The 25,694-nt window shown below is 49.0% G+C and overlaps 1 protein-coding gene across 4 annotated transcripts in view; it reads left to right on the top strand.

Annotated features, from left to right (window-relative positions):
- Window positions 1-25,694, top strand: part of LRRC1 (leucine rich repeat containing 1) — a 130,095-nt gene that overhangs the window by 46,467 nt on the left and 57,934 nt on the right. For all 4 annotated transcript variants that reach the window (XM_027959033.3, XM_060403075.1, XM_060403074.1 and 1 more), the window contains exon 2: window positions 656-773. In XM_027959033.3, coding sequence (XP_027814834.1) covers window positions 656-773 — 118 coding nt within the window. The remainder of the gene's footprint in view (window positions 1-655; window positions 774-25,694) is intronic.

Genomic DNA, 25,694 nt, shown 5'->3' with positions numbered 1-25,694 from the left:
TCCGTAAGTAGAAAATGTGACCACCTACTGGATACTTTAAAGGAGCCATTACTGTTCTCACTGAGTTACTTGTTCATTGTGAAAAATTTTTAATTTTGAAGTAATTGTTGCTTGTGCACAGAAATGTCTCGTGTACCTTGTTTACCCCAGCGGTTACATGGTCACGTGACTGTGGTACACTGTTAAGATCAGGAAAGTGACATTGGTACAGTCCTTGATAATTTTTAAAAGACATTTAAAAACATTTAATTATTTTATTTTTGGTCGTGCTGGGCCTTTATTTGCTGCTCGGGCTTTTCTCTAGTTGCAGCAAGTGGGGCCAGTTTTCTGGCTGTGATGCGTGGGCTTCTCAAGGTGGTGGCTTCTCTTGCTGCAGAGCGCGGGCTCTAGGGTGCACAGGCTTCAGTCGCTGCGGCGCGTGGGCTCTCGAGCACAGGCTCAGTAGTTGTGGAACACGGGCTTTGTTGCTCCACGGCATGTGGGATCTTCTTGGATCAGGGATCGAACCCATGTCTCCTGCAATGGCAGGCAGATTCTTTACCACTGAGCCCCCAGGGAAGACCAGAGAAGACATACTGTTTTACATTCCATATTGGGCAAAAAATTTGCATTGCAAATATCTGTGAGACCTACATGAACCTGTTTTGTCTTTCAGCAATTTTTCCAGCTAGTCAAGTTACGAAAGCTTGGACTCAGCGATAACGAGATCCAGCGACTCCCTCCAGAAATAGCCAATTTCATGCAGCTGGTGGAGCTCGACGTGTCCCGGAATGGTAAGAAGAAAATGGTTCCACGTGAACCGTCCGTTTATCTCTTCCGATGCTGATGTTTGCAATTTTTAGTAAATGTGGCTGGATGAATGTTCAGGACGTTTTGGGATGAAATTACTGCCATTATCGAATAGTTTGCCACAAAACAAATTTTAGGTGCTGATTTTCTCACGGTCAGTTCACCCTGATTTACAGCGGTGGAGAGGGGCCTGAGAACTCGGCAGCTCTCCCCTCATTTGATGGGAGGAGACACTGAGGGCTGGGAGCATGGTCACCTGTCCAGACCTCAGGGGGCTGCTGTGGTGGGAGCCGTGCTTGGGGAAGGGCTGGTCTCTCCTGGCGGTGGCCTGGCCCCTCAGCTGCTCCCTCAAGAACCTGCCTTTCTGCTGCAGTGAACAGGCCTGCCTGCTGTTTCAGGCATTTCTGTCAGTCTCATTTATTTCTGACTAAGCCCTAGGTAGGCCTGCCCACTTGAATTTGTGTGACGTATTTGTGAGTTTATTTTGATTTTCAGATTCCACTGTAATGTTGCTTTTTAATGGAATGGCCTGATAGGGTGTTTATACTGTGTGCCTGGTTTCGCCTTGTGTCTTATAGCCTTAGAGCATTCCTGGGATAGACTGGTCCGAGGCTTGCTGGAACATGTTTGATTAATTACCTCAAGGTAAAGTGGCAGCTCCCAGGAGCCCTGTCGTTAGCGGTGAAATTCTGTTCTTGGAGGACTCTGGTTTAAGGTCCTGAGGATAAGCCCGCACGTACTCTGTTGTTTATAAAAACGATAATCTGTTTCTGTCTCACCTATTGCATACCTGCTTTGTGTTTTTGTTTTGCTTTCATACAAAAATCTGTAGGTTCCATCTCAACGAGCCTCAGGTCTGGCTCTTTCTGCCTGGTGTCCTCTGCAGAAGCCCCCAGGTCTGGATATAGTATTTTCCTGTGGGTCCTTGTTAAAAGGCAGCAGTGATAATCAGTACTTCATTGAAAATGTGGAGAAGAAAACAATGATTTACACCCCCCCCCCCCAACACTTTTCACATTGCCGCTCCCTCTCAGATCCCGTAATTGGAAACTGTCTTTAGTCCACGTCAAATGCTCTTGTCATAGTGTCTGCTTCTGTTTGTCATGAGAATTATTTCTTCCCTTGAAAGTACTACACAAGCGAAAGAATTATTTGGGGGCCTGCGTTCCTGTCGTCTTCGGTTGCGGGAGAGTCGGTCCTCCGGTGACGGATTTGGCGGTGAGGATGCGTTCTGGCGTTCTGCGCGTGCGCTGGGCCCACCGGCACTGCGCTAGGGCTCTCGCTGCCTCGCTTCTGTTTGTGGGTGCTCTGTCTCGCCCTCCACGCTGGCCTGCTGTCTGGCAACCAGCCTCTTCAGCCTCTGTCTGTTGCGGCCTTCTGCCCTCGCGGCGGCATCTGACGGCCATTACTGAGTGAGGCCTGGTTGACCCAGTGCATCTCTCTAAGGCAGCCGTTAGCCCCAACCCCAGGCCACTGGCTGCCCTAGACACTGGCTGTCCCGCAGCAGGGGTGGCCGGCAGTGCAGAGCACGGTCAGCCTCCTCTTACACTGCTGTGCAGCGGGGGGACGTCCAGCATTGCCCCCGTCTGAGATCCGGCATCCCCCTTGTCCCCTCGTCTGAGGTCCGGCACCCCCAACCCTCGTCTGAGGTCCGGCATCCCCCCGACTGAGGCCCAGCATCCTCCGTGTCTGAGGTCCGGCATCCCCCATGTCTGAGGTTTGGCATCCCCCACTGCCTGAGGTGCATGTATAGAAACTGCTGGCTCTCGTCTCAGCAGTGTTCTCAGCAGTAAAGACTGGATGGCTGTGAACTCTGCAGCGACTTTGAACAATGACCCCTGAAATCACACAACCCAAAGAAATTAGATAGCCTTTCTGAAATTGGCGTTAAGAAGGTAAAGAAGCAGGGGTCCAGAAACCCTCGAGAAAGAGGAGACGTATTGGCTTCAATTACTTGGGAGCTGAGGAAAAAACAGAGCTGGAAGGTTGCAGTCCTGTTACTGACTCTCGTGGGAAGACATGCTCCGTGTGAATTCAGCCTCCTTAGGGGCCAGTTGTACTGGTTCCCACATCAGCTGTGTCTTTCGAAACATTCAGAGGAAGAAAGAAGGGCTACGCCTCTCCTCATGCACCCATTGACACGTTGCAGTGTGGACAGAACATGAGCTGTCACCGAAGCCCCGTCAGGACCCAGGGTTTGCTTTCCCGGGGAGAACCTTCCCTCCTGCAGGTCTGGACTTTGGTGATGGATCCTGCAGGTCTGCCCCCTTTTTATCAGGCTCTTGTGGAAATGCTGGGGGACTTAACCGCCTGCTTCTCCTATTGGCAGAGGCTTGCTCTGGTGTGTGCGCGTGTTCATGTGTGTGTGTATGTTCGTGTGTGTGTGTATGTTCGTGTGTGTGTGTGTGTGTGTGTGCGCGCGCGCGCGCGTGCACAGTGGGAGGTGGTGGAGGAGGCTTTTTTGTGGTTGTGAAAAAGCTGCACAGATGACGGAGCGGAGAAGGGTCACGGTTTTACCATCACCATCAGGATCTTGGGTCTTGAGCTATTTCCAGACCAGGCAAATCTGCCCATAGTCTCCTCTCATGTTTTCTGGCTGATCAAATCCCGTGAGTATGAATTTCCTAGGCAGTTCAATCAAAGTGCTAGAGTCTGCAGCCTGAGAGGCCATGTGGGGACCCCCACTTTTCACAGATGCGGGCGTTTGTGAGGGTTTGGGGCTTGTGTCTGGGGGCGTGTGAAACTCTAGGCTCCTGTAGCCCCTGCAGAGGCGGCCCGCCCAGCGATTGGGGTCCTTTGTGTCCCTGAGCTGTGTCTGGGCCGTGGCCGGTGCTGACCACTCTCAGGGTAGAACCTTTCCTGGCGTCCTCAGTCCCTGACTGTCCAGAGAGCATCACTGACCGTGGACGGAGGCACGAGAGAGGGTGGTGTCAGACCCCTGAAGCCCTTTGGATGCTTGTCAGGCTTGAATGTGCCATGGATTAACCGCAGGATTTTGTTAAAATGTGGATTCTGATGCAGGCGGTCTGGGGTGGGTCTGGGGGTTGCTGCATTGTTCAGAAGCCCTGAAGGGATGCCAGACACACTGAGGGTGGGGTCTTAGCTGTCCCCACCCGCCGGCTTTCTCCTAACATCCTTTCAGCAGCTTCCTGTGGCTCTCAGCACAAATTCACTCAGCCTCTGTCAACCCCATACCTTCCCTGTGTGGAAGGTGGGAAACCTTCAGGGTTTAACCTCCTGGCTAAAGGATGAGATGCTAGAGCTGACTGAACAAGTTGGCTTTGATTCCAGGAGCAAAATGAGCCCTTTCCTGATGTTCCCTTGCTCAAGGGAGCGGTTTCAAGTTAAGGTCTGATGCAGTTTCCTCTGGTGAAGAGCACACTACACTTTCATGCCTGGACTTTATATCTGTTTTCTCTGTTCACCGATTCTTAGCTGTTGGAGGCGAATGCTCTCTGGATATGTGAGAAAAGGCACTAATGCTCTCTGGATATGTGAGAAAAGGCTAGACAGTACTAGCTCACTGTCCACAAATCGAGGACGGACTTTCTTAATGCATCATGAATCTTGCCCAGAGGGTTAGCAATTCAGATTTTATAGTCCATGCTGTAATTTGTACTGTATCATTATCTATTTAGTTAACTTCCCCCTGCAAAATGTAAGGCTTGTGCCACCAGCACTGCTAGAGACGATTTTAAGTGGCACTGCATAAGAGCAGTTTTTAATATTGAATCAAAGTGAGGAAGTTAACCTTTTTCCTTTTCATTAAACATTTTTTTTTTAACTCCCTTTAGGTTGCTTCCTGTAAAACTTAATAGCTATATTGTATTGATTGTTATATTTATCTTTTATATCTGATGATGATAATAGCTTTCTTCCCTGGTGGCTCAGCTGATAAAGAATCTGCTTGCAATGTGGGATACCTGGGTTTGATCCCTGGGTTGGAAAGATCCCCTGGAGAAGGGAACGGCTACCCACTTCGGTATTCTGACCGGGAGAATTCCATGGTCTGTATAGTCCATGGGGTCACAAAGAGTTGGACACGGCTGAGTGACTTTCACTTTCATTCACGTTAGTGATTTTAAAAATAAATCTTACTCAAAAAAGTTAAAAGAATGAAGTAAATAATAAAGAACACAGGTGCTCCACCAGGATGGCACAAATCATAAAGGTCGAGCAGGGATGGATGAGTTGAGGAAATGCTGTTGTTATTCACACAGCCAGTGAGGGTTTGAGTTTCTTTCTTTTATGGGGCAAATAATGCTGTGTGTGGAGCAAAGATGGCCAGAGACCCCAAATCCGGAGAATTACTTTGCAAACTTGAGTGAACAGGAAACTAAAAGGTGGGTTTAATATACACCCGCACTGGCACCAGGACAGCACTTCACGCTTAGCAGAGGGACAGCTGATCCAACGGAGAAGGCGATGGCACCCCACTCCGATACTCTTGCCTGGAAAATCCCATGGACAGAGGAGCCTGGTGGGCTGACGTGACTTAGCAGCAGCAGCTGATCCAATCCACCAGCAGGATCCTCGTCCCACAAAGTCAAGAGCTGGACATGTGCTGAGTGCTGGGGTTAGTTGCCCTCTGTCCGGCTGCAAGACGGGGATCACAGCCCATGGTTGGTGGCTGCGGGCTTGTTTAATGACATCTGAGGCCAATTTTGAAGCCTGCTGGAATGACCTGGTGACATCAGGTCTTGGTGCTTCTCAGTGAGCCCTGAAAAAAGCTCTTTCTGGCAAGCAAGGCATCCTGTGTGCCTAGAAGTCCCTTCTCAGTGATGAACAGTTGGCCCTTTGGGGGTAATGACTACATACGTCCCCCAGCGTGGCAGAGGCCCCTGCCCACGCAGACTCTAGGCTTGCCACAGCCAGGCCATCGTTCCCTCGTCCGCCTCTGCCTGGATCGGGACCGGGCTTGGAGCCCTGCTCCATGGCTAGACTTCAGCCACGCTGTCCCAGTCACTGTGAAAACGGCTCAGGAGACTCCCCTGGGGGAGATGCCGGTGGAGCCCCTCTGCCTGCAGCTGCAGAGCGACAGGCCTGCTTTTGCTGTCTCTGCGGGTGCTGCCACATTCCTGCCGCAAGCCCTTCCTCTGTCTTTTTAGCTTTTGTCAGAAAGAGGGGTTCACAATAAAAAAATATATATTATTGTCTTCTACTCATTAAATCCCGATAATAGTACTTATTTTCAAAGTGAATATGGAAAGAAAATTTGGCATCTGTTTTCTGATCACCCTTCCATGCCACAAAGACTTTTTTGGGGGGACCTTGTTTCTTTTTTTAAATTAAAACAGACATTTTATTTATTGATTTGGCTGTCGGGTCTCAGTTACCGCACGTGGGATGTTTGTTGCCGAGTCTTCGTTGTGTTATACGAATCTTTCTTTGTTGTATGTGGCTCAGTAGTTGTGGAATCGGGCTTAGTTGTTCTGCGTGTTGTGGGATCTTAATTCCCCAACGACAGATTGAACCCCTGTCCCCTGCGTTGGAAGGTGGATTCTTAACCCCTGGACTATCAAGGAAGCCCTGGGAAGCCTTGTTTAGATGTGAGGGTGTATGGGAATCCTTGTAAACATTGAAAATTGGAATAAACTTTGCAAACGTTGCAAAAGACCCTTCGTCCCTTTTCTTTGGTGCCGTAGAGAAACATCAGTGGTATTTTTATCAAATTGTTAAATTTGAAGGGAAGTTTTGAAGCAGTGCTTCTGCTCGAAATGATTTTGCAGCTCTTTAAGAATTTGTTGGTTTGAGATCCACAGACCAGTGGTTTCAGATCCTCAGGTGGGTTGGTTTTCAAAAACAGCCACCTTAGGTAAATAAACCAGGACAGTTTTATAGGAATCAAAATCTGCCTCAGGTTGCAATTTCAAAAAAACATAGAGTTGTTAAGTAAGTAAGTAAGTGAAAGTCACTCAGTCGTGTCTGACTCTTTGCGACCCCATGGGCTGTACAGTCCGTGGAATTCTCTAGGCCAGAATACTGGAGTGGGTTGCCTTTCTCTTCTCCAAGGGATCTTCCCAACCCAGGGACTGAACTGGGGTCTCCCACAGGCAGGTGGATTTTTTACCAGCTGAGCTACAAGGGAAGCCCCAAAGAGTCGTTACTCTTTATTAATTCATATGGTCATTTTCTTCTTCTCAGAAAAATTGTGACTGTTCTCAGTAAGTCGTAGGTTCATATAACTTCCTCTCTCTCTCTCTCTTTAATTATCAGGTTCGTAATAGAGAGGGTGCCCCCTGAGTTTGAGGTCCACACCTTTGAATGTATTTTTTAGGTTAATGTGCTCTTCAGTCTATCCTGGGCCCTCGAGATGCTTAGAGACTCTCATCCCCGTCCCCTGTCCACATGCCCCCCCTTCAGGTTATTCACTCAGCCCTGTGCTGCTCTGTGCTGGGGCGTGAATTTTCCAGAACAGTGTTAGATTTACAGAGTGGGCTAAATTGAAGATACACAGTTGTAGTGGTTTCTCCTGAAATAAAACGAAACCCTGGGCATATATCCGAAGAAAACTAATTGGAAAAGATACATGCACCCCGATGTTCATAGCAGCACTATTCACAATAGCAAGAAGCAACCTAAACTGTCCATTGATAAATGAATGGATAAAGATGTGCATATGTAAAGTGGTGTATTACTCAGCCATTAAAAAAAAATGAAATAATGCCATTTGTAGCAACACGGATGGACCTGGAGATGATGATACTAAATGAAGTAAGCCAGAGAAAGACAAGTAGCATATGGTGTCACTTATATGTGGAATCTAAAATATGACACAAAGGAACTTATCTACGAAATGGAGACAGACTCGTGGACGTAGACAACAGACGGGTGCTTGCTAAGGGGGAGGAGCGGGGGGGAAGGGATGGGCTGGGAGTGTGGGATGCGGAGATGCAACTGTTACGCGTGAGTGGATGAACAGCAAGGTCCTGCTTGCCGCACAGGGAACTCTGTTCAGCACCCTGTGATAGTGAACCTGTTGGTCACCTCCACTGTATAAGGGGTTTGATTTAGGTCTTACCTGAATGGCTTAGTGGTTTTCCCTACTTCCTTCAATATAAGCGTGAGTTTTGCAGTAAGGAGCTCATGATCTGAGGCACAGTCAGCTCCAGGTCTTGTTTTTGCTGACTGTATAGAGCTTCTCTATCTTTGGGTGCAAAGAATATAATCAGTCTGATTTTGATATTGGCCATCTGGTGATGTCCACGTGTAGAGTCTTCTCTTGTGTTGTTGGAAGAGGGTGTTTGCCATGACCAGTGTGTTCTCTTGATAAAATTCTGTTAGCCTTCACCCTGCTTCATTTTGTACTCCAAGGCCAAACTTGTCTGTTATCCAGGTCTCTTGACTTCCTACTTTTGCATTCCAATCACCATGATAAAAAGGGCATCTTTTTTTTTTTTTTTTTTTTGGGGGGGGGGTGTTAGTTTTAGAAGGTGTCGTAGGTCTTCATAGAACTGTTCAACTTCAGCTTCTTAGGCATTAGTGGTTGGATAGATTTGGATTACTGTGATGTTGAATGGTTTGCCTTGGAAACAAATCAAGATCATTCCATCGTTTTTTGAGATTGCAACCAAGTATTGCATTGAGAATCTTTTGATGATTATGAGGGCTATTATGAAGAATTCTTACCCTCACAGTAGTAGATACAGTGGTCACCTGAATTAAATTCTCTCATTCCTGTCCATTTTAGTTCACTGATTACTAAGATGTTGACGTTCACTCTTGCCATCTCCTTCTTGACTGCATCCAATTTGCCTTGATTCATGGACCTAACATTCCAGCTTCCTATGCAATATTATTCTTTAAAGATCAGGCTTTACTTTTACCACCAGACACATCCACAGCTGGGCATTGTTTCTGCTTTGGCCCAGCCTGTTCATTCTTTCTGGAGCTATTTCTCTACTCTTCCTCAGTAGCATATGGGACACCTAATGACTTGGGGGTTCATCTTCTGGTGTCATATCTTTTTGCCTTTATATACGGTTCACGGGGTTCTTGTGGCAAGATTACTGGAGTGGTTTGCTATTCCCTCCTCTACTGGACCACGTTTTTTCGGAACTCTTCACTATGACCTGTCCGTCTTGGGTGGCCCTGCATGGCTCATAGCTTCATTGGGTTATGCAAGCCCCTTCACCATGACAAGGCTGTGTTCAGGAAGGAGAGGCTATTATATATAGAATGGATACATAACAAGGTCCTGTTGTTTGCAGAGGTCCTGCTGTATGCTGTATGTATGCTCTTTTCAATATCCTGTGATAAACCATAATGGAAAAGAATATGACAGAGAATGTGTAGATATGTCTAACTGAGTCACTTTGCTGTACGGCAGAAATGATCACATTGTAAATCAACTATACTTAAAAAAAAAAGTGGGATGCTAGCCTCTGCTCCTTTTCTAATCAGACAGTTTATGTCGGTGTTGGGTTGACAGTATGCAGCTCTAAAAGTGGTTGAGGGTGAGTGGCCACAGTGCCTCATGTTTGATTTTGAGGTCACCTATTTTGTCTTGTGAATGAGGCTTGAGCCAGGAGATGCTGAGCCTTCAGGCAGCTGAGGGCTGAATGGCCTCTCTCCATCAGGATGATGGCAACCATGTGTTGCCATGACCACACACAGTGCTCTGAGCTTATTAAGCTAGAAAAGATGCATCCTAGAAAGGGATGAGGAGTCCTAGGAGGAAGGAGGGAATGAGGAGCAGGACTGAGAACTGAAACTAGAGGGTTACATATAGAAATGGTGTGGATTTTAAACTGGCTTTGTAAGCATTGAATATGTACCTGCTCAAAGCTAATAATAAATTGTGATTCTTAAATCTTTTTAGTTTGGAAAGCCCATGGACTGAGGCCTTTTTTTTTTTTAATGCTTATGATTATCAACTATAGCCCATAATTATTATTATATTTTTTAATTCAAGCATCATTTATTGAGTACTTACTGTGTTTGTGTAAGGCTCTTTGCTGAATTCTTCTGTCCCTTAAGGAGGTGATTCTATAGGTGCAACAGACATATGTAAGGAATTCAACATTAATGGCTTACATTGTTATATAAATACAGTGCTCACTGCATGCAGAGAGATGTCAGTTACAGGGTAACTGATTTGAAAGAGACTTGAGAGAATAATGGAGATTTTTGGTTTGAAGTTGAAATCAAGCAGTCTTTAACAGTTCTCATACTTTAGTTGCAAATTTGGAGGGAGTTAATGAGTAGATAACCTCGGCTGAGTTGTTTGTTGGAAAAAAATTTTCAAATGTTTGTTATATATTCACAGAGTCAGTGGTATCATTAAAACTGCAAATATCTCAGTGCTTGCCTAGTGGATATTCACTGAAAAATTTTAAATTCATCAAAGATCAGAGAAGAGGGAATTCCCTGGTTGTCCAGTGGTTGGGACTTGGAGCTTTTACTGCTGTGGGCCTGGGTTCAGTCCCTGGTCAGAGAACTAAGACCCACAAACTGTGCAGCCAAATAAATCAGAGACATGCTCAAGATCAGAGACACTCCTAGTGCCTACAGTAAGAACTACAGCTACCTGAACTGTCCCGAGATTCAGTGTGTGGCTGACCACTGCTCTCAGCTCTGTGCATTAGTCAAGAGAGACTGACTTGCTACAAAATGCAGAAATCTCAAGGGCTCAACAGAATAAGAGACTTGCTAATCAGTCTGTCAGCCTACAGTCCTGTGTGTGTGTGTGTGTGTGTGTGTGTGTGTGTGTGTGTGTGTGCGTGTGCGCGCGCGCTGGGGGGTCGTGGAATGGGGAGGTGGGTGGTGAGAGGCTTTGCTCTGTATATTCAGGGATCTAGCTTTTCCTTCTTGGACACTCATCTTCCTTCAACTAGTGGCCCCCAGTGGGAGGGGGAGATGGGGTTTGTGCCTGGGTGAATTTTGTGGGCTGGGTTGAGAAATGGCCTACTTCATCCCCATCCATGTTCTATTGGCCAGTTTTATGTCCACAACTTAACTGAACGGAGCTTGGAAATGCAGTTAGCTGTTTACACAAGAAGAAGGGAAACCCAGCTGTTGGTAAGGCAGGAGCAGTAGCTGTCGCAGCTTGCATTTCATTGAATCCTGGAGTTGTATGGTTTTATATGGGGGCTCAGTGGTGAACAGTCTGCCTGCCAGTGCAGGAGATGTGGGTTCAGTCTCTGGGTTGGGAAGAGCCCCTGGAGAAGGAAGTGGCTGCCCACTCCGGTTCTCTTGTCTGGGAGATGCCATGCGCAGAGGAGCTTGGGGGGTGATAGTCCATGGGGTTGCAAAAGAGTCAGACACGACTTAATGACTAAACAACAACAACATGTGATTGATCACACGGAAGCCTAGTAAACACACACACACTTGATTCTGTTGCACTGTCCCAGTCTTCCAGTGAGTGACCCATTTGTAGGAAATTCAGGTGTATGCTCCCAAAGAGGAAGGGTAGAGTCCTCCCCACATCTGCACAAAAATGTGTAAACTCAGAGACAGATCAGCCTGGTGGGTGCCCACCCATTTGCTAAGAGTTAGCATAGCAAGTACACACGATTATTTTAAAATTTGAATTTTTAGAAACTGGTTTAAAGTGTATTTTGAAAATACACTTTACATTTGAGGGATATTTGACGTACTTGCTTTAGGCAACATGGAATCCTGAAAGGTTTTCAAGATAGGAATCACCATCTTGGACGAGTTGCTTCAGCTCTGTCTTTCTCAGTTTCGTCTGTGGAATGGTATGATGCCTCTTAAAAGAGGCTATACAAGTAGAGGACTTAAAGCAGTGCCTTGTATGCAGTGAACACTCTGTTGGCTGCTGGAATTAACCCTATTGTCGTCCTTCACTTTGCACCATGAGGGTCTGCACTGGCACCCTGAGAGTAAGAATGCGGGGCAAGAGCGAGGACTCAGGCAGGCCTGAAGGCTGCAGTGACGCAGGTGGGGGAGGCTTCTTCCTGAAGTGACGTCTAGATACTGTGTGCTTTATACTAGGCATGTGCTGTTTCCTCACACCTGTGTTTTATCTAATCAACACACCAGTCTTGCGAGCTGGATCAGCAGCATCTCAGGATGACTGATGAGGAAGCTGGGGGCTGAAGAAGCTGTGATGTGCCTCCAAGTCATATTTCTAGTAAGGGATGGAGCTTCAGTAAGAAACCCGGGTGGGGGGGCACTTTTAGTTATTTTGGGGAACATTGAGCATGATAAAGGTAAGGCTGATAGTTTCAGTCTGTTTGGAGAGAAAGAGTATAGACGATACTAGGACTAAGTGCTCTTTGCGTTTGGAGTGAAAAGAGGAAGAAGTTATCCTGAGACTTAAACTCATGAAATTCTACCCGGTAATTGAATCCAGCCACCAGCAGATGTGGTCCGCTGTGAGAGGTGGCTTGTATGCCTTTTGTGTCCAGAAAGGGAACATCAGTTAATGAGGGGGAGCAGGGCTTTCTAGGGAAGCTCTGAAGCGATCCTTCTGAGGTCATTGTTGCGCTGTTTTGGCAAACGACCGGTGTGTTGCCTGAAGTGTAGAACAAGGAGAGCCCAAGACAAAGACCTTATGGGGTTTTGCTTTTGAAAACAAAGTAAAAAGATTAGACAGTGTGAATGTCCCAGGTCCTTTGGAAGTAGGTTTGGCCCTCTCCTATGGAGAGGACTGTGTCTCTGATTGGCCAGTGGCCAAGGTCATCCCATGTTCTTTTCTCAGTGTGACTATTCCGTAAGCACTGTAATGGGGTGTTTAATTCTTGATATGGATTGTGAAGGTGTAGAGAATACCTTCAGCTGATACGCTGACACGTTGGTATTAGCATCTGGCTCCATCAGATTGATCGCTGGTCCCACCTGAATTTTCTTAGTATGGCACCCATTTTCATAGCCTTATCTCCTTTGTGCAAACTGTCACTGACCTGGCACCTGGGTGACTCACCTGGTTAACCCACTGACGTTCATCTCACTCATGTTGTACACGTGAGGCTCCTGGTCTCTGGGAAGTTCTTCTTTGAGTATCCCCAACTTAGCTGCTGTTTTTTTGTTTTTGTCTTGCTCTAGATAATGTGAATTACGCTTGACCTGTCACTGAGATGACTAGGAAGGGTAGAACCAGGAATACAAGGATCGTTTCTTTAGCACCTTATGTTTTTCAAAACACGGGTTGCTTGTTAACCATAATAAGGCATTATAAAGAAACATGGTTGATTAACCAAGAGAACTGGTAGATCTTTATCCTCAGAATACTTCCTGAAGGCTTACTGGGTATAAACTGTGAGGCCAAGCACGCACGGCCTGTGTTTTCATCTTTAATCCTCAAGAAGGAAGTTTGTACCCTCTTTTTGACAGTTGAGAAAATCATCTCTCAGGTTTAAAAACTCGGTTGCTCGTCACAGGGCAATTGAGTAGTGGATCCAGGTTTGTTAGATTCCAAATCACAGTTCTGTCTCCCCAGTATGCAAATTTTGTGTCTTCTCAGAAATAGTTGTCATTAATGTTTTTGTGTATTCTGTTTATCATTATTCTCTTCATTACCTGCTTCACAAAGTTGGGGTTATGCAGCATGTAAATATTTCTGTCTTGCTTTCACTTACTTCATTTAGGTTTGTGAACATTTCTCTAACCATTATTGGTAAATATTTAACTGTTTTACCAAGGTAGATTAATCAATAACCCTTGTCTTTTTGACTTCCTGGAGAAAACATGAATACCAAGAGGAAGCTATGGGCTTGAAAGGTAGCATTGGATAGGTAACCATCAAGACAGGGCTTTCCAGAGAATGTCATAAGGTACAGGCAACCGGACAGAGTGCGGAAGGAGGCGAGGAAGCAGTTTGGAAGTCTCTGCCTGCTTTAGAGTCTTGTGCCGAGAGCAGTGAGGGGGGCGCCGCCACCCTCGGGCCCAGCTCAGGGTGGGCGTGCAGCTCAGGGTGGGCACGCGGCTCAGGGTGGGCGCGCGGCTCAGGGTGGGCACGTGGTAGTGGAGGTGGACCGAAGCCGGCGGACTGCAGGCGCCCAGCCCTCTTCGGCTCTGTGAAACATCAGCCCCATGTGTACCTGACGTGTGTGTCGTTGGTGAAGGTGCTCAGGGAAAGTGCCACTGCGCGTTAAGAGGTGGTGTCCTGAAGTGTTTAACTCCGCCGTTCACCTTTGTCTGGTGGTGCTGCAGGCTGTGGAGGAACAGGCCTTCCTGTGTTCAGCGGGGTGGGTGAGTGCTGGGTGGAGAGGAACACAGGGTCTGAGCCAGGCAGACGCACGTGGAGGGGTGCTGCTGAGCCAGGCAGATGCACGTGGTGGGTGCTGCTGAGCAGCATGCATCCCCTGTCACAGGCGGCCCAAAGCCAGGGGCCATGGGGTCCCCAGGGAAACCGGAAAGGCCAGCGGAGGTCGGGTCTCTCATCAACGGCCCCCGCTCAGTGCAGGGGGCAGCCGGCACCCGGAACTGAGTGGGTCACGGGGGTTCCTCCCTCCCCGCGTCTAACTCAGACCTTCCTAACTTTTTTAATTCCATTTTTTAAATGTTGTATTGGCGTATAGTTGATTTACAGTGTTGTGCCTGGAGGAGGGCATGGGAACCCACTCCAGTGTTGCCTGGAGAATCCCAGGACAGCGGTGCCTGGTGGGCTACAGCCAAGGGGATTGCAGAGTCAGACAGGACTGAAGCCACTTAGCACACGTGCACACATAGTTGATTTATAATATGTTAGTTTCAGGTGTACAGCTAAGTGAATCAGTTACACTTTCTTTTTCAGATTCTTTTTCCTTGTAGGTTGTTAGAGAGTATGAAGCAGAGCCCCCTGTGCCAGGCAGTAGTCCTGTTGCTTCTCTGTTTTATATATAGCAGTGTGTGCATGTTAATTCCAAACTCCTCACTTATCTCCCCCTGCCACGTTTCCCCTTTGGTACCATATGTTTGTTTTTGGAGTCTGTGAATCTGTTTCCTGTAAATGAGTTCATTTATGTCTTTTTTTATTTCACATCTAAGTGATGCCATGTGGTATCTGTCTTTCTCTGACTGACTGAGTACGATCATCTCTACGTCCATCCATGTTGCTGCAAACGGCTTTCTTTCATTATTTTCTGTGGCTAATATTTCATTGTGTATATGTACCACATGTTATTTATCCATAACTCAGACCTTGTCATCAAGGTCCCTGTCTTGAGCTCTTATCTTGGACTAGTCAGCTTTTAGGTGTGACCCGTTGAACCATGGTGAAGAGGTCTCCCTGTAGGTCATTGGCATTTCCTGAGAAGATGCCCTGGCTTCTGGAGCCCTACTGTGCTGCCAGCCAGCGTTATTCTCATTTCTGAGATGCCACTTGGCCGTGTTGGCAACTGTTAATGACCTTCCTCAGTGGTCCAGATGGAAAGAGGAAAACTCAAGTCAGTGCTCAGAATTAAGGCAGCATGTTTCCTTGTGAAAGGCCCATCAGAGCCTGGGTGAAGTTTCTTGGCCAGAATGCACGCTTCACTGAGACAAGGGACAGTGGGGCAGGAACAGTTTTGGAATGAGTTGTACTGACTTCTTGAATTTTTAACCAAGACCACGTATTCGAGTTCTGTGCTGGGGGCCACCAGTAACAGGTTAGAAGGGTGATGGCTCTCAGGGGTTTAGGGACACAGGTGAAAGGACCAGGCCCATCTGTGATGACTGGATGAGGTTATAGGTGTGCCTGAAGGAGCATAGGGTGGGGTGGGGCCTCCTTCGTTCCCGGGGATGGAGGAATATTAAGAAGACTCCCTGGGAAAGGTGGCATTTACTCAGAATCTGAGCAGCAAGTCGCAGGTAGAGACAAAGAAATGCAGGAAGGATGTTCCTAGGCAGATGACACGGCGCGTGTGCTTGTCTGAAGGTGTGAAACTTGGGAAATGCAGTCTGTTACCGCAGCACATGTCGAGAGACGCGACCGCAGAGAGGTGGATGGCAGGGGGGTTGGGAGGGCCCGGGGACCTGGGTGAGGAGCGCTTTCTGGAAACCCGGGGCAGTGGGGGTGTTGAGTCTGTGAAAGGGTGATGCTAAGGTCTGAAGGAGATCAGCCCTGGGATTTCTTCGGAAGGGATGATGCTAAAGCTGAAACTCCAGTACTCTGGTCACCTCATGCGAAGAGTTGACTCATTGGAAAAGACTCTGATGCTGGGAGGGATTGGGGGCAGGAGGAGAAGGGGACGACAGAGGATGAGATGGCTGGATGGCATCACGGACTCGATGGACATGAGTCTGAGTGAACTCTGGGAGTTGGCGATGGACAGGGAGGCCTGGTGTGCTGCGATTCATGGGGTCGCAAAGAGTTGGACACGACTGAGCGACTGAACTGAACTGAACTGAAGGTCACCCAGAGGGAGCTTGGGCTTGGTGGGGGCAGCCTGGGGGCAGGAGGCAGGCATCCATGTGGGGGATGGAGAGACTGGGTGGGGAGCAGGGAGAGAGGAGATGCGGGACCAGGCCTGAGGGTGACAGGTGGGGAGGTGACTGGGTGTGGGGGGAAGGGCGAGTGAGAGGTCTGGGTCTAGGGTGAACCCCCGCTTCCCGCCACGGGGAGACAGGAGATCCTGAAGGCAGGAGCAGGACTAAGTGCAGAGGTGCGGGCAGGCTCCTTTGGAAGATCCCCGTGGGGGTGTTCGGCGGGCAGCGGAATATCAGGTCTGCTTGGGGGAGCTGAAGGTTTGGGAGGCATCCTTGTAGGGGTGATGTTTGGCGCTGCAGGAGTGAAGATGCAGGTGCCTGCAGAGAAAAATGCCAGAAGGAGCGGCAAGGGGGCTGGTCGGCAGAGTGCTGGCTGGCATCAAGGACAAGCTGCCGCCTGACTGCGTCAGACACCCCAGAGGACGGGCCTTACAGGTGGAGTTAGAGCTGTCACCACAGATGAGGTGGTCCAGGGGCTGTGGGAGGGCAGGACCCTGGGAAGCACCACTGTGACAGGACTGATAGAAAGGAACCTGAGACCAGGGGCTGGGAAGGAGCAGGGAGGGAGATGGGGGTCCCCTGAAAGCTTGCCTGGGAGCCGGATGCAGGATGCGCATCTGGGAAGACTGCCTGGAAGAGGAGGTGGGATGGTCGGTAAACGTGGGCTGATTTGGTGTTGGGAGGTCCTCTGCGACCCGAGAGGCGGCACCAGGAGGTTTATAACCCTCATTGCTTTGTTCTGTGTGTGTGCCCAGACTCTCTTTACGAGATCCGAGGAGTGCTGCAAAGGCACCCTGGCCCCATTTCCTAAAGGAAACAGCAGCTTCCTGGCTTCCTGTGGGGTCTGCCAGTTCTAAGGGATGGGAACAGTCCTGATGCAAAGTGTACCTTGGACAGCTTACCGGGATTTCGTTAATGGAGGACTTCAGTCACTCGGGTCGTATGTGCATGGTTTGATGGCTGTCTGGCATGGGGATGAGCCATGCAGGCAGACCCTTCAGAAGGCAGAAGGGTGGTGGGGGGAACCAGTCATCAGTATTCTTTTTCTGAAGTCTGGTTGTCAGTGATGATTGGGACCAAAGTGGATTCTGGGCATGTTAAGCCTGGTTATTCCATATTAGGTCTTGAGGACCACAGGCAGTGTTCCTTCTTGCTAAGACCTTGAATGATTGCGTTTACTCATTGTGTTTCCAAGTTTATTTCATCTTGGGATTTTTTTAAAATTATAAAAGCAGCATATGGTTCATTATAAAAATCCATGGAGGTAAATAAGGTCTAAGTCACCAACCTGCCCTTCCCACTTGCAGACTCTCCCCACGCTGGTAAGGCCTCTGGTGTGGGGTGTCACACGATGCTGCTCTCTTGCCCCCTGGATTTTGAAGTCTTCCTGGGCCAAGGCTGTACCTCTTACTCACCGTTGCCTCTTTACCTTCTGCCACACGGCTTGACCTAAGTCTCCAGGGTCCACTAAATATTAGCGGCATAAATAATCTGATACGTGAGCAGGTGAATGAATAGGGTGATCTCTTAGGCTTTGCCCTTGGGGCCGCCGCTTCCACTTTAACTTCAGAGAGAAACTGGACACGAGAGAGTCTCCACGTTGGTGGCTTTGATTTGCAGGAGCGCGTATTCTGTGGAAGGCGCTTTGTAACAAGGTGCAGGGTCTGCAGCCCCTCTGTCCAGCCTTAGGTGTAGATTTCTTGAATTATGCGAATTAATCTGTTTAGAAACCAGTAGATGGCTGGCAGAGAATCAGTGAGATGAGAGGTTTAGCACGTTCATGGCATTATAAGATGTGATCTTTATAATGCATTTTAAGTTCTTCAAAAGCACACCAGAACTTTTATTAAGTTCAAATAGTCAGGAGACATTTACTCTGCTTTCTCTGAACCTCAGGCAGTGGGATGTTATCACAGATAAAGCGGAAGGAAGAATCTTGTCCAAGAGATGGCAAGTCAGTCCGTCCCCAGAGGCCTGCAGACCATGTGGGCAAAACCATACTTGTAGGTATGAAAGGGAAGGTGGAGAAAAAGATGAAAAGGCCAGCAAACCAGAATGTCCTGCTGACCACAGACCCCGAGAGAGGGGATTTCAGGTGTGGTGGGAGCAAGACTTCTTTCCACCTGGAAATTTAGACTTTGCGTTTGCTCTTCCTTCAGTCACTTGGAGCAGTGTCTCTCCAGGTGCGCTCTGGGGCCACCTGTGTCAGAATCCTTGTAAAAATTGCTTATTCCCTACCTTCTCCAAGGACTGTACAATCAGAATTCCCAGGGCAGGATCCCAGAGTCTGCATTTTAATCTCTAGGGCAACTAGTGTAAGTTAAACTGGAGCCAGAAAACACATGCATCGCGCCGTTCATAGCAGCTCTGATCACAGACAGTCAGGACATGGGGCAGCCTGATGTCTACTGACGGACGACTGGATGAGGAAGATGTGAGAGAAACATACACACACAGGAATACTGCTTAGCCATAAAGAGAGTGAAATAACACCATTTGCAGTGACACGGGTGGAGTTAGAGATTATCACACTAAGTGAAGTACGTCATACCGAGAAACATGAATACGTGATGTGCTTGTAGGTGGAATCTTAAAAAAGAGATACAAGGGAACTTACATGCAAAATGGAAGTCGACCATGGACACAGAAAGCAAGCTTACAGTTCCCAAAGGGAAAGGGGGGGTATGAATTAGGTGGTTGGGATTAATAGGTACATACTGCTTCACACAGAATAGATAACCAACAAGGACCTACTGTATAGCATATGTAACAATACTTAATATTCTGTAATAATCTATAAGAAAGTCTGAAAAAGAATACATATACATATATGTATAACTGAATCGCTTTGCTGTATAGCTAAAACTAACAGAACATTGTAAACTAACTGTACTTTAATTTGAAAAGAGGCATCACCATTTAAAACAATAAAAAAAAAAAAAAAGAGCCTAACAGAACCTAGACGGTTCCTGATGGTTTCAAGATCCTAGACAGCATTTAGGCCAAGATTTTTCTTGCCGTGGACTAAATCCATGGACTAACAGCTTAAGTACAGAAAATGATTTTTTGCACAGTCCAGAATTCCACAATGTGCTGTACTAATCCAGATGACCTCTCAGCAGAAGCAAACATTTCATCTTCTCTCGCTGCCTTTTTGCCTTAAACTTGGGTGGAGGGCCTGGGAGGATTGGTTTAGGACGTGGACATAGATGCAAACTTAACATATCATCTTCAGAGTGAGATTCAGCGGAAACACAGAGTATATTTTATACTAGTTCCCAGTGCTGAATTTTCTGTAATTGATAGAGACTGCATTGGTTCTGCAAGATTCTCTCAAAACTGTGGGTTACAAGAAGTGCTCACTGCAGTTCTGAGAAGGGTCGCTAGAACATTGATTTAGTGGCAACACCAGAATATGTATGCGTGCCTCCTGTGATGACTGCTTTCAGGGACACTGCCAGTTTCAGTGTGTAAGTTCTGAAATGTTTCTTTTTAAGAAGTTACATGTGTCCCTAATAGCATACCTTTTCTTCTGTCAGTGGGCAACTTATATATTTAAGCCCTGAAGCTCTTTTCTACAGTATTGTTTGAAATTGTGTAAACATGTTTTTGAGCCCTTGATAAAATACTTTTGCACTCCGTTTTCTAGTTTAACTTTTTTTTTTTTTAGGGTTATCTTTGAAAAAGTATTCTTGTATCACAGGTAGAGAAATTTCTTAAAAATTGATTTTATTTAAAAATGGGAAGGAGACTGTTGAATTAGATTCAAACAGACTCCTTTTACATCTTTTCCCACCTCTTTTCCCCCACTCTTTTCCCCATCTTCTAAACAGCAGAACAGCCCTGTTTTCCCTCCCGTCACTGTTCTCTCCCTTTGAAGCACTCTGATCCAGGCCTCAGTGTGTGCAGCCGTCTGCGTAGGCTGGGCTTCCCTCTAACAACAGAAAGAGCTTTCCCTGGAGATGGATGGTGGGCAGGAGCCACAGGTAATTGCCAGGCGGGTCAGGTGCCGCACCAGCATGGCTAGAGCCACCTCATCAGTGACCCCTGACCTGACTGCATCTTAGATTCCGCTGAAGGAGGGTTTTTTCCTCAATGACATATAGTCGATTTGCAATGTTGTGTTAGTTTCTGGTGCACAGCAAAGTGGTTCAGTTACATGAATATACATTCCGTTATAAAATGCGTGTTTAAATACATACATATGAGTGCATGTATTTTTTTCAGATTCTCTTCCATTATAGGTTATTACAAGGGGTTGAATATAGTCCCCTGTCCTATGCAGTAGGTCGTTGTTAATTTATTTTGTATATAGTAGTCTATATCTGTTCATCCCAAGCTCCTGGTTTATCCCAGCTGCCTCCCCTCCCTTTTGGTAACCATAAGTTTGCTTCCTATGTCTGTAAATCTGTTTCTATTTTGTAAATAAGTTCACTTGTATCTTTTTTGTTTTTTTATTCCACACATAAGGGATGTCCTATGATGTTTGTCTTTCCGCCCAGACCCCACCCAGGAGTGACGTCGCTGGACTCTCAGGCCCCAGGCGATTCTGAAGTGCATTCAGGGCTAGGAACCAGTGAGGCCAGATGCCTCAGTGTTTTTTGGGGGCTCCAAGGCACTTTCTGTCTGAGTCTCCAGGAGAGCTGGGTTGAAACGCAGAGTCCTTCTCCAGACCCCAGACCCTGCGAATCTGTTGCTCCGAGTGGGCCCGGCCTCGTCAGTGCATAAATGTGTCTATAATGTTGGGAGCCCCCAGCCTTGGGATCCTCAGTGGTGTTTTTGGACCCAGGGTAGCGAGGTGCCCGGGGAAGGCTGGTGGGAACTGCGGAGCGTCAGGGCTCTGGCCGGTTTGTCTGGGATGGGAGGCTTCTCCCCGCTTTGGGGAGGACGATGTGCTGTCCCCCTCTGTTCTCCGTGCTCCCCAGAGCGTGGCTCCGGGCTCTGAATGACTCACCCCAGCCTGTGGCCTGTCAGCTGGCAAACACTGTGCCCAGTGTGGGGGTGTGAGGATGTTTATCCCAGCTGACAGGCGCAGATGCTAGTTGGAAAGATGAAGGGAATACATTTACAAGGGTGCCACAAACAGCTTGCGGCCAGGCCTGGAATCCACGCGAAGGGGCCCTGACCCCAGGGACTCATCTGCAGTTCAGAGGAGGGAGGAGAAGGCTTGTGGTCTCAGAAGATGGAGTGGACTTGGGGTGAGGGGAGCTGAAGCCTTCATTTCTGGGCCACAGCATCCCGGATCCATTGGGAGACCTCATTTCCCTGAGAAGTTTGGTGCCTAAAAACCCGAGTTGTGATTTTATTTGTATTAAGTGGAGGTAATTAAAATGAGCAGTAATTTTGAATGACAAAGTAACTGATGAATACAAATATTGTTTTTTAATTTGGGGCATTTAGTTGCTGTTATCTTGAGGTTTAAGTACATATTATTTCAGAATCTATGTATTTTATTTTGGGAAGAGGACAAGCAGAAAGAAGCCCAAACTCTGTGCGTTTCCACCCCCCCCCCACCCCTGTTCCCGCCAGTATGTCTGAAACCCCACATTTACTATTCTGTAATGCTTTACCTTCTGGTGATTTCCACCCCCCCCCCCCCCAAAAAAACAAGAGATCGTGTATCTTAGGACATATTTGTGTTTATTGAGCCAACGCTGCTGGGGAGGAAAAGCTGAGGTGTAAAGGTTATTTTTGTAATTGTGGCTGGAATTAGGTGAAAATCCTCTTGGCTGGGAAAAGCTTTTTCTTTTATTTTTTTGAGTGCTGAGTTACCAAGACCCAAAATAAAACTTTGACAAAGGGGCCTGTGTCCCCTCTGACCCCCTCACCACGTAGAGACCGCACCAGCTTTTCTGCCCCGCACTGTCTGTTCCCATCGTCCCTTCCAGAGGCTGGACACGCTTCCCCGGGCAGGAGTCCTGTCTCTGTCTCTCCAAGGCCCACTGCCTCCTGGGCGAGTCCCTGGGGTTTTGGAAAATGTGGTAAGTTGGGGGATGGTGCCTTTGTAAAAAAGATCTCTGCTTCTCAGTGTTGTTATTTTCCCTGCACGCCGAGAGGAACAGCTGTGGCACCCAGTGCAGGCCAGGACTGCACGTTCATCCTGAGTCTTATTTGACAATCCCAGATATGTTTAAGCAGGATGGAGCCAGGAGCCCAGCAGTCAGCCAGCCGGATTGGCGTACAAGGCCCTGTGTTACCCGAGGGGTGAACAGCCCTCAGTGAAACAGTGTGATGTATGGAGAGCGCCGGAAGTCAGCCCTCAGGGCTCCGCTGAGGCCCCAAGTGTCTCTTTTTATGCGCTCATCCTGTCCACGGCTGGTGTTTAGTCCTTGTTGTGTTCCAGTGCGGTCTTCGGCGAGGCCTCGTCTCATGGTGTTGATACGTGACATGACCCCCAGAGTGAGCTTCCCGCCTCCCCTGGGCCTGCGTGCAGCCTTGCAGCCAGATGCAGGGTTTGTTGTTTGTGGAGGATGTTTCATGTCTGGGGTCTTGTCACTTGCTTCTGCTGTGGGGAGGGCTGTCTCCTGGCGGGTGGGCCCCTCCCTCGTCTGCACGGGACCCCCCTTCCTTCCCCAGGGGCGTGGACGGTATCCTCAGGCCTCCCCTTGGCCCCTGTGCCCCTGTGCACTGCCTTCTGAGTGAAGGTGGGCATGAGTGTCCATGCCCCTTCACCCCACTTCTGTCTGCCTCTCTGCCTGCCCCGTAGATGTTGCAACAAAAAGGTCAAACCCAAACATGCTTGGTTTTCTCCTCAAGCCACAGACCGTTCCTCTCTCCCCTGAATTGCCAGGCATCCTGAAGGCTTTCCGCCAACCCTAGGCTCGCAGATGTCCAGATTTAATGGAGCAGCAGGATTTATTTTACATGGGATCGTGACATGGGAGTCTTTTTGATAAGAAAAACTCATTGCCATTTAGTGAAAAGCCGGGAGATTTAGCCCCCCTGGCAAGGCTGTAATCTCTGATTAAGCAGGGCCCAGGGCACAGCAGCCCTTGGGAACACATCTGTCCCTCTTCACGATGGCAGAGTCACGTCACTGTCCCCCCATTTCCCGGTTTTGCTGGCCAGAAGCCCCACGTCTGAGACCAGAAGCGGCAGCTTCTGTGTGCCTGCCCCTCCTGTCTGTCCACAGGAGCTGGCGGGGGACCTGGCTTCCATTGTCTCCATGTTGGTGGCCCCTGGATGGTGCCCGCGGATCCCTGTGGGCAGCTCGTGCTCCCTTGACCTGCTGGCCACCCCGCCGACCCGCCCTCTTGGGGACCCTTTGCTCCTCGACCTTTCACTCTGCCCCCACAGCTGCCTGTTGGGGCCCCTGGCCGCCTCAGCACGATGTCACCCCCTCTGACTGTGGGTGAAATGACTGCCCGGGGGCTCTCGGAGCCCTACTGGGTCCCCCAGGACGTTTCCTGCAGCGTCTGTTTCTCCAGCGCATGGAGCCTGGGGTTTGGCTCCACCCCTGTGTGTGAGGCCGGGACCCAGGTTTCTAGGCTCTGCTCATGGGCGCAGGACCTCGGCTGTTTACCCTGGAGGACCGAGGAGCTCCTCTTTTGACCCGGACCTGTCGCTTCCTGCGCCCAGCCTACCTGTCCCCTGCTGCTCTCTCGGCGCCTGAACCTGCCGCTCGTGTCCCGGGGGGGTGGTGACAGCCCTCTGCCCGGTGACCCATCTTAAAGGGGCTGCTCTGAGCACCGGAGAGTAGAGAGTGGCTTCACACCTTCCTCTAAGAAGTATAGGTGTGTGTGTGTGGTTGAAGTGTGTGTGTGTGTGTGTGTGTGTGTGTGTGTGTGTGTGTTGGGGGGTCACATTGGCCAGTGGGCCCTGGTGCACCTTTCTTCCCAGGACAAGTCTCAGGGTGTTCTGTTGAGTGTCGCTGCTGGTTCAGGGGCGGTTAGAGTCTGGTACCTGTGTGCCTCTGAAGTGGCTGGGCTGCCACTGGGTCATCCCTGCCCCCTCATCTCTGAGGGCGGTTCAGGGGTGCCTCCTGTTGCCCCAGCGCCGTTTGCTTGCACTGTCTTTTTCTTTGTTTGCCTTTGACGTGGTTAAGCATCAGGTTCTGACCTCAACTCCTGCTGGTTCATTCAGCGGCACGCTTCTCTCAAGTGGGATACTGATGACGATGCTCAGGTATACCCCGTGCCGACGGAGGTGTTGATGAGGGCTTCCCCTCTGATCTGAGTGCGTCAGGGTGAGAGGAGGTGCAGCACGTGCCCCGTTGATAGAAAAGGTGGTGAAACCTGTGCCCCTTGGGGGACGCCCCTCCCCAGTCCTTCATGTTTGTCTGCTTTGCTTCATCACCTCATCCACCAGCCCATCGACCCTCTCAGTCTCTGCACTGCTGGATGAGGCAGAGGATGACCTTGGGAGGGGCCGAGGTCCTGGGCAGTGCAGGTGTCCCCCGACCCCAGGCCCATTGCAGGGGTCAGTCAGTAGCGCTGCACACCGGCTCCAGGCCCATGTGGTCATGCTACGGAGACGCTGGTGACAAGATAGGCCTGGTCCTGGGGACTTCCCTGGCTGTCCAGTGGTTAGGACCTGGTCCTGTCACTGCCGGGAGCCCAGGTTCAATCCCTGGTCAGGTCGGGGACCTAAGATCCCAGAAGTCACATGGCGTGGCCGGAAGGAACATGCATGGTCCCTGAGCCAGCAGAGCACCCCTGGTGGGGAAGGCAGGGGCTGGGAACATTTCAGTGTTAACAGATACTCACTTTTGAGCACAGGGCATGGTGGGAGGCCTCATCTATTTGAGGGGGTTTGGGGACAATATACCTGGAATTTGATGACGCTCTGGTGCCTTTTTGTCAATAGTGCCCTCATAGGAGCTACCTTAAGCAAGAAACAAGGACGAAATAGCTTAATATTTTGTACTTAGGCAAATACCATACTTGATTTCAAAGCTTCATCAGAGTCAAAAGTTGGTAAAGATTAGCCAAAGCAGAGAATTGAGCTTTGAACTTTTTCCTTTGCTGCTTTGATATTTTTGTGATGTTCTCTTGAAAATGAATTATTAGCTTGGTTTAATCAGAGGAATTAGGTGGAAAAAAAAGAACGTTCAAAGCTGCCCTCAGAGGTCTGTGGGCTGGAGCCCTCCCCGCAGGCTCCCTCGCTCGCACGTGCTGGAGACGGGGAGACGGGGGTCCCCATACAGTGGTGGCCTTGCCTCCCTGAGGGGCACACGCTGGGGGCTGGCGGGTCGGGCCTTCGGGTGGAGGTGGATGGTTTCTCTTGACCTCACAGGTTTCTTTCAGAGTCGGGATGACTTTATGGTCCAGAGCTCAGGCTCCAGGGAAAGTGGGGTGAGATGGTCCGGGTTTTCCTCCCTGCAGTCCTGCTGATGAGCTTCCTTCCCCAGGGAGCGGGGGTGGGGGTCACTTCCTTGGAGCTGTTGTGAGGCTTTAAACTGGTTCATTTATGCAGAGTGCTTGGAATCGTGCCTGACCCTCAGTAAGCCTGCCTCCCTTGTGGCTCAGTGGGAAGGAGACTAGGCTGCCCTGGCATTCAGGTGAGGGGTCCCGGGAAAGAAGTCGTCTGCGCTGGATATGGCCTGCCCGCGG

Source organism: Ovis aries, chromosome 20 (genome assembly GCF_016772045.2).
Source record: "Ovis aries strain OAR_USU_Benz2616 breed Rambouillet chromosome 20, ARS-UI_Ramb_v3.0, whole genome shotgun sequence".
NCBI lineage: Eukaryota > Metazoa > Chordata > Mammalia > Artiodactyla > Bovidae > Ovis > Ovis aries.
This window is presented reverse-complemented; position numbering and strand designations above follow the sequence as displayed.